Source organism: Gracilinanus agilis, chromosome 2 (genome assembly GCF_016433145.1).
Source record: "Gracilinanus agilis isolate LMUSP501 chromosome 2, AgileGrace, whole genome shotgun sequence".
In the NCBI taxonomy this organism is placed as follows: Eukaryota; Metazoa; Chordata; class Mammalia; order Didelphimorphia; family Didelphidae; genus Gracilinanus; species Gracilinanus agilis.
The window spans coordinates 654,854,843-654,862,969 of record NC_058131.1 but is presented as its reverse complement, the minus strand read 5'-3'; the positions used below and the strand labels follow the sequence as shown (position 1 = coordinate 654,862,969).

Here is an 8,127-nt window from a genome sequence, read left to right as displayed (position 1 = left end):
AGTTCAGGAAGTTTGTACCATAGCAAGCCTCCTCTCCAGTCCCTATGTTCCTAGGATCTAGGGCAGGGGCTCTTAATCTTTTGTGTGTGTGTGTGTGTGTGTGTGTGTGTGTGTGTGTGTGTGTGATAGGCATAGGATGAAACTTACCCCTTCTCAGAATACTGTTCTTAAATGCATGAAATAAAATACGTAAGATTACAGAGGAAACCAATTATATTGAGATGCAGTTATCGATGTTAAAAAAATTCATGAATCATAAGTTCAGAAATTTTCTAGTCTAAGATTTCAAATATGGAATATGATTCACTTACTCTATTCACTTATTCTATTTAATGAAAAGGCATCACAATGGATGCATTACTTTTTTCCCATCTAGAAGTGGGAAAATCTTCCCAAAATATAGCTAATGCCTCATTTTCCACTTAGATGCTTATCTCCTTTCCTGCTTTACATGATCTAGGAAAAAGGAAACACATTCCCATTATAGTTTGGAGTTACTTTATTACAATGATTTAAAAAGACACAGTGATAAAACTTTGAGCTTGGTTAGACATAGAAGAAACTAAGGTCTTCCACTGCATCTTGAGCCATTACCAATCATCTTGACTTACATCTTGCCACTGGATTTTGATGATTCTGGAAACAAGAGGGTGATGACTGTGTAACAACACCTCCTCCCCCCCCAAAACAAAGCTCTTCCTAGCTTAAATCCATTTTATTCTTGAGTCAAAAGACATCACCAGTGTTGTCATTTTGGTCCTCTGAATATGAAGGATAACAACTAGTTATCTTCATGCCCCACAACAAAAGTTCCCATAGGCAGTTTGTACCAAGTAACTGGAACTCAGTGTCATACTCACATCACCAGAGGAGTGGAATACTTTATTTTAACTGTACCCTTGAGTATCTCCTTAAACAGTTCATCAGAGACTAGAGCTGTCTTCTGACAGGGACTTTTGCTCCACTTCTTCCTCAACTTGCTTATCGACAAGAAACCTGTTCTATGTTATCTCCTCAGATTCAACTCAGGTAGATCTCCCTAGTGTTTCTGCTCTCCTTGTAGCAGTGTCCTCTAATACTTGGAATCCTAAGAGAATGAGGCAGTTCTCAATCTACCAGTTAGGGTGGTTTTCTGTCTTTTGTGTTGAAGTTTGTTGTGGAGTCCCTAAACATTGCAGTATCTCCTCCTTCCTGGATGTGTTATCCAGAATCGAGGATTCAAATTCTGCCTAAGGGACTTCATGGTACAGTGAAAATGGAAATCAGTGCTCTGAGGAGTGGGATAAAAAATAGAGACCACTAATCTGTCCATAAGGCTCCCTACCAGCTATATATCACCATAGTATTCTATGCTCCATTGTAGTTTTATTTTACAAATATCTCCCAATTACATTTTAATTTGGTTCCTGCCATACTCTAGAGTAGGGGTTGGCAAACTTTTTGGCTGTGAGAGCCATAAATGCTGCATTTTTTAAAATGTAATTTCATGAGAGCCGTACAGTGCTCACAGTGCGCACTCCTGTAACAGCGCCTGAAAAAAAATTGACTTTATTGCTCCTGCAGAAAGAGCCATACATTGCCGACCCCTGCTCTAGAGCCATGGTGGCAAACCTATGTCACACATGCCATAGGGAACACTCAGAGCCTTCTCTGTGGGCATGTACAGCATCACCTCAACACAGAGTTTGCCAGAGTTCTTTACTAGAAAGCCAGAGGGACAGGGGGCTGAGCTGCTCCCCTCCCTCTTGCCTAAGGATATTTCTCACATCATTCACCCCTCTAAAAGGTTCTCCATCATTGCTCCATGCTAATAATGATCTATACATTTGACATTTCTCCTTTAGAGTCAGAAGGGGTTCAAATCCCATTTAGGCTATTTAAAATGCAGCTAACTCAACTTCATCAAAATCAGACATTCTCACCGAACCATGTTTCCTCTTTTGGCAGGTTACTAGATTGATATTTCAACAAATATTTATTGAGCAACAACTTTGTGCTAAATTCTCAAGATGTTATAGATATAATATGCCTCATTTTTAGCAGAGTTGATAAAAGCTCTTAGGGTTCCCTTGTTATCAAGGTGAGATGGGCTGAATGGTATCATGCTGATGCATATTCACAACTGTTTCCACAACTGTTTCCAAAGAGGGGTGATTAGTGAACTAATGTCAATTTGAAGAAAGTCTCTGAATAAGTTCCACAGGACTCTGCCCTTTGCCCTGTCGACATTTTCTTCATTGATGTTATGTGTACCTATGATCCTATGGAATGTGTTATGAAAAGGTTCCTCTAACATCAATGATATTATCTCATCTGATTCTCACAACAGCCTTGGGAATTAGGTGGTATTGTTATCCCCATTCTGTATAGATAAGTAAATGATGACACCAAGAGGTTAAGTGACCTGCCCAGGTAGTTAATAAGGGACTGAGGCTGGTTTTGAACTCAGGAGACTAGGATTTCTGGTGCTGAGGGCAAACCCATCACCTAGCTCAGAAATGGCAGAATTGGGATTCAAAGCTGGATCCTCTAATGGCAAATCCAGACTTTTTTCTACCAAAGTAGTTTCTTCTCTTGGCTCTCTGCTGTTGAACTTTCATCATCCATGGGCATCATGGTTCATACAGCAAAGGATCTAAATATGAACCATTGTGTCTTCAATCAGGTAGGTGTCTTATTATCTCATAATTCCTGGATGTGGTGGTGTATACAAACTTAGACAAGAGGGGGCAGCTAGGTGGCTCAGAGGATAGACAGTTAGACCTGGAGATGAGAGGTCCTGGGTTCAAATCTGACCTCAGATATTTCTAGCTATGTGACACTGGATAAGTCACTTAACCTCAAATGCTGAATCTTTACTGCTCTTCTGTCTTAGAAACAATACTTAAACAAAAGTGCTGTAAACAAAAAAGAATAGACCTCGGTTAGACAATTAGGTCGTTCAGAGGATAATGTTGAACTTGGAGTCCAACTTGAGTTCAAATACTACCTCAGACACTAACTACCTGCATGACTCTTGGCAAATTAATTAGTCTTTCAGTGCCTCAGTTTTTTCACCTATGAAAAGAGAATAATAACATGTCTATCTCTCAGAGATGTTGTAGGGTCAAATGAGCCAAATCATGTTAAGTCCTTTGTAAAATAAAGCATTATATACATACCTACTATTATTATGATCATGGAGCTGCTCTCAGTGAAGAACTTTTGAGAACATAGAGTTGCCTCCATGACACCTTTTTATAAGGCATCAGAGAAGAAGTTTGATAAATCGGTCCTCACCGACTTAAAATTCATCCTTCTGTTTCACAATGAACATCCTCACCTCTTCCCTGTCCCTACGAGTGGTTTGACATGGAGATTATTTTCTGTGCAGCAAACTGAGAATTTTAATAGCTGTGCTTATCCAGGACTTTCTAAATCTTTTTTTCCCCTTCTGGTCAGTAAAATGAACGATAGGATCATAGGTACAGATCTAGTAGGTACTGCAGAGATTGAGTTGTTCTTTCATTTCTGTTCTCTATCATATCCTCTCTTGTTTCTCATGAAATTCTTATTTCTGGGTCTATTTTTCTCCTCTCTCAGCTAGATAGTTAGTGGTAGGGCCCGTACCATCTCTTTCTTTGTATCCTCCAAAAATTAGTACATATAATTGATATTTGATTTATGAAATGAATTAATGAAAGAAAGAAGGAACAAACTTTTCCATTTTAAAAAGATACAACTGTACCTTTAATTTATTAGCTTTCAGTAAAAGCACTTATAACATATTCTATAGTATAGAAAGCATAATTTACAAAAATATAAAATCTTGGTTATTTTGTTTTAGTATTTAAACATATTACTATATGTGTTATTTCAAGAATATGTGTGTCTTGACAACTCAAAATTAACCCAGCAACTTGCACGTCTGTAGGGTACACGGGAGTATCCCCTTCTTTTGCAAAATAAAATATATATTAGGAGGAAGTAACCAAAATTTGGTTATATTAACATATATTGTATATATATGTATAAAAGCTTATACAGTGCGCTACATTTGAATCTCAAAGAAAATATACATTTAAGCCCTTTATTACAGCCTTCTTTTCAATATAAATACGTATATTAAAAGGCAGGTGAGTGTTTTAAACAAAAAAATGTTTTTATAGGGAACTGATAGGCCAGAATGTGTAAAGCCTACTTCCCAAATTATGAGATGATAAGATAAAAAGGCACGGGAATAATCTTGGGGTTTCTTGATGGCAAGTTTAATGTAACGAAGGTGGCAAGCTCTGAGTAAGGAGAGAGTAGAAGGCCTTTGAGAAGACCCAAATACTCGATGTAATTAATTGAATTTTTGAACTCAGGGGGCTGTCGTTAGTTATTAAAAAAAAAATCTCCAAAAGAATGAAGAGCTCCTTCTACAACCTCATGGAGTTCTTTTTTTTTTTTTTTTTATGGTGTGTATGTGTATGTGTGTTTGTGTCTGTTTATTGAACCAAACCCCATCATAAATACAGCTGGACTAATTTCCTTGACCCAAGGTCCCCAGGATGCACTGTGCTTGTAATCAGATGGGGTCTCTTTTCCTTCCTTTCTGTCTTTTTTTCTTTTTTTAAACAGAAGTTCATCCGAGAGATTTATCGGCAGGCACAAGTCTCTACTGACATGTTGGGGTACACCTTTAGTACCACGTTTCTATTCTCATCTAAGAACAGTACGCTGAGGGAGTTCATTTTATCAGGAACGCAGCAGGGCTCTGGAATGCCTGGAATGATCCCCACTGCTTTTACAATGCTCTGGATTGTGGCGTGGTTTGATGGTCTCACAATCTAGAAAGAGGCAAAGAAAACAGCGTCAGTCATTTTCATCATTCATCAGCCAGATTGGCTTAAGATTGGCAGAAGAAATGAGCGACAGGTAAACCAGGGATCCCCAAAGTCAGTATAATTTTGAACTTTAATTCAATAGTACATCAATTTAATTTAATAGTATAATTTGAACTTTCTGAACTTTAATAACTTCAGAAGTTTAAAGGCTACAAACTTTCAAAAACACTTAAAAGGTTATTTTAAAATATTCATGTTTCTTGTTAAAATTCCACATCACCACCATGTATGTACTCTACAAAGCACAATTGTCCAACTTTGTAAATAAGTGGCACAGTGGAGAGAGGACCAGGTCTGGAGTCAGGAAGATCTGAGTTCAAAACCAGCCTCAAACACTTATTAGCTGTATGACTCTGGAAAGTCACAAAACTTAAAACCTTAGTTTCCTCATCTGTAAAATGAGCTGGAGAAGAAAATGGCAACCTCAAAAGGGGTCATGAAGAGTCAGACATGAGTGAACCACACCAAGCTCTGTAAAATCTTTTGGTGTCTGCTCAGAGACTAAAAGGATTTCATTGTAAACTCTAATATTAAAACCATCCAGAGAATGAGGTTTTGATGCTCATGTGGCTGTTCTAATATAATCCCATGATAAAAAATCTAATGGAGATAGATCAAGTGACCAAAGTGACCAGGTTGGAGGAAACCCTCTACTTGTCTCAGAAAGCTCCATCCAAACTGTTGCATGCACAATGAATAGTTACAAAGCGCTCCATCTTATTAAAATTAAAATTTCCTTATTCTTAGCTCACAAAATTCAGTGCCTCAAATAAATCAGAATAATTGAACTTTCAATTGAGATTTTTTTTTTTTGGTAAGTCTGTATCATTTGTATTTCTGAAGTTTTTAAAGCTTGAAACTTCATTAAGTATTTGGGGACGCCCTGGATAATCTGAGGAAGCAAGTTAGAAAGTTGGCAAATTTCAATAAGACCAGGGAAAATGACACAGAAAGGCACTGGAATTGGGATCAATGCTGCAACCAGTCCTAACTGGAGAGGGAAGAACAGCTCACCTCGACAGAAATGTGGTACACTACAGCAGGGAAATGAAGGCCATAGAGGCCAATGTGTTGATTTATTTTGCTTGACCATATTTTATTGGGACAAAAGAAAACTAGTGGAGGTCAGAGAGTTGCTGGAAAGTGGCAATGGCATAAAAAATCAAACCTTATTTTTAAAAAAAGTCAATCAATCAAATTTCTTACATGTGCCTACTGTGTGCTGGGCATTGTGCTAAGACAGCTAGGTGGTACAGTGGGTAGAGCACTGAGCCTGAACTTAGGAAGATCCAATTTCGAATGTGACTTCAGACATCTAATAGGGATGTGACCTTTGGGCAAACTAATTCACTTCTGCTTTCCTCAGTTTACTTACCAGTAAAAACATAGGGATAAGAACACCATCTATCTCAGAGGGTTGTTATGAGGACCAAGTGAAATACTATTTGTAAAATACCTAGTACAGTACCTGGCACATAATAATTGCTATAGATATGTTTATCCCCCTTTAAAAAACAACAACAAAGTGATTAGATTGACATTTACCCTAGATTTATTATTATTATTACTACTACTACTACTACCCTGGATGGACTGATGAATTAATTGAGAGGGTATTTTAAGATGGGATAGCTCAGTGATGCCAAAGCCATTAGACCTGGAGTCAAGAAGAACTGAGTTCAAATGTGACTTCAGAAGCTTACTAGCTGGGGGCAGCTGGGTAGCTCAGTGGTATGAGAGTCAGGCCTAGAGATGGGAGGTCCTGGATTCAAATCTAGCCTCAGACATTTCCTAGCTGTGTGATCTGGGCAAGTCACTTAATTCCCATTGCCTAGCTCTTTCTGCTCTTCTGCCTTGGAACCAATATACAGTATGAATTTTAAGGCAGAAGGTAAAGGTTTTTTTTTTAAAAAAAGATGCTTACTAGATATGTGACCTTGGGCAAGTCACTTAACCTTAGATTGCCTTAGCTTCTTCATTTATAAAAGGGAAATAATAACAGGGTCTACCTGATCCCATCCCCACTCCCAGAGCTGTTTTAAGGATTAAATGAGATAGCAAATTGTAAAGTGTCTGGCACATAGTAAATGTTCTTCAAGTGAGAGTTAATAGCATTATTATTATCATTGAGAAGAAAGAAAAAAACAACTTTGTATTATATTTGATGTGTTAGTTATAAGCTGTTTTCAGGATTGTTACATTTTGTGCTCTAAATGAAGATTAAAATGAGGCCAATGCCTATCAAATAACGAATTTTCTCTCTAACTTGATCTCAGAGCCATTTATGAGCTGTGAAATGCATGAGGCCACACGCTTTTTGAATTCACTGACTTACTGTCCTCCCAGGCTGAGGAGAGCCATGACTGCGAACCATGAGAACAGTAAAACATTAAAACCTCTATGTCTGACACCCCATAATTTACCGCTGGTTTTGCTCACATGGCTGTGGTCCTGACCCCACTGTGGCTTGGTCTCTACAGCCAAAGCCAAGGGAAAGACTTGTGGCTTTTTCTTAAAGAAGGGAATGTTTAGCTGGGGCACTGAGGAAGAAGTATTTCACTGAGGAAGAAGAGGAGGTGAGCAGGTTCTACAACACCTCCTCTCTTGAGGGCGAGTAGGCTGGCTTTGCTTAGGAGGAGCCATGAGAACAATAGAATGTCCTAGTGGCATGGGAGCATTGCACTTTTCTGGCACCATTAAGAAAAATGGATTTGACTGATAGCATCGTCTTCCTCTACTAGCTCTCACCATCCTGTTATTTGGAGGAGCTTACTGGGATAGATATTTTACCAAGTCTAATTACATCCCCCTCTCCTCCCACCATTTCACTGCAATCACAAAGTAGATTTAGATAGAATAAAATCATTTTTTAGCTTTTAAAGACTATACAGACTTAAAAAAAGTTTAGGGTGAGGGTGCGAAGGGGGCAGCTAATAAATGGATGATCCCAGGGGGATGCAATAACTAAGACACAGTCAGAAGAAACTAGACCCTGGCCCACCATCTGTTAATGGTCAGACAAGAGAGTGCGAGCAGACAAGCTCAAATCAACTCCCCTAACTAGAAAAAATTAAAGCAAAACAAAAACCCTTCAAAGATTCAGATTTAGGCGCCTACATAGCCAGGTTAGCTTGATTTCATTGCATGGTTAAAAACTCCCTTTCTAAACCTACTCAGTGATCTTGAGGATGAATGCAAACTGTCTCTCTCTCTCTCTCTCTCTCTCTCTCTCTCTCTCTCTCTCTCTCTCTCTCTCTCT

The 8,127-nt window shown here is 38.5% G+C and overlaps 1 protein-coding gene across 1 annotated transcript in view; it reads right to left on the bottom strand.

Annotated features, from left to right (window-relative positions):
* Positions 1–3,759: 3,759 nt before the first annotated feature.
* GDF10 (growth differentiation factor 10) overlaps positions 3,760–8,127 on the bottom strand; it is a 22,856-nt gene continuing 18,488 nt past the window's right edge. The window contains exon 3 of the mRNA XM_044662707.1: positions 3,760–4,811. Within this exon, the coding sequence (XP_044518642.1) occupies positions 4,620–4,811 (192 nt within the window). The 3' untranslated portion in view covers positions 3,760–4,619. The remainder of the gene's footprint in view (positions 4,812–8,127) is intronic.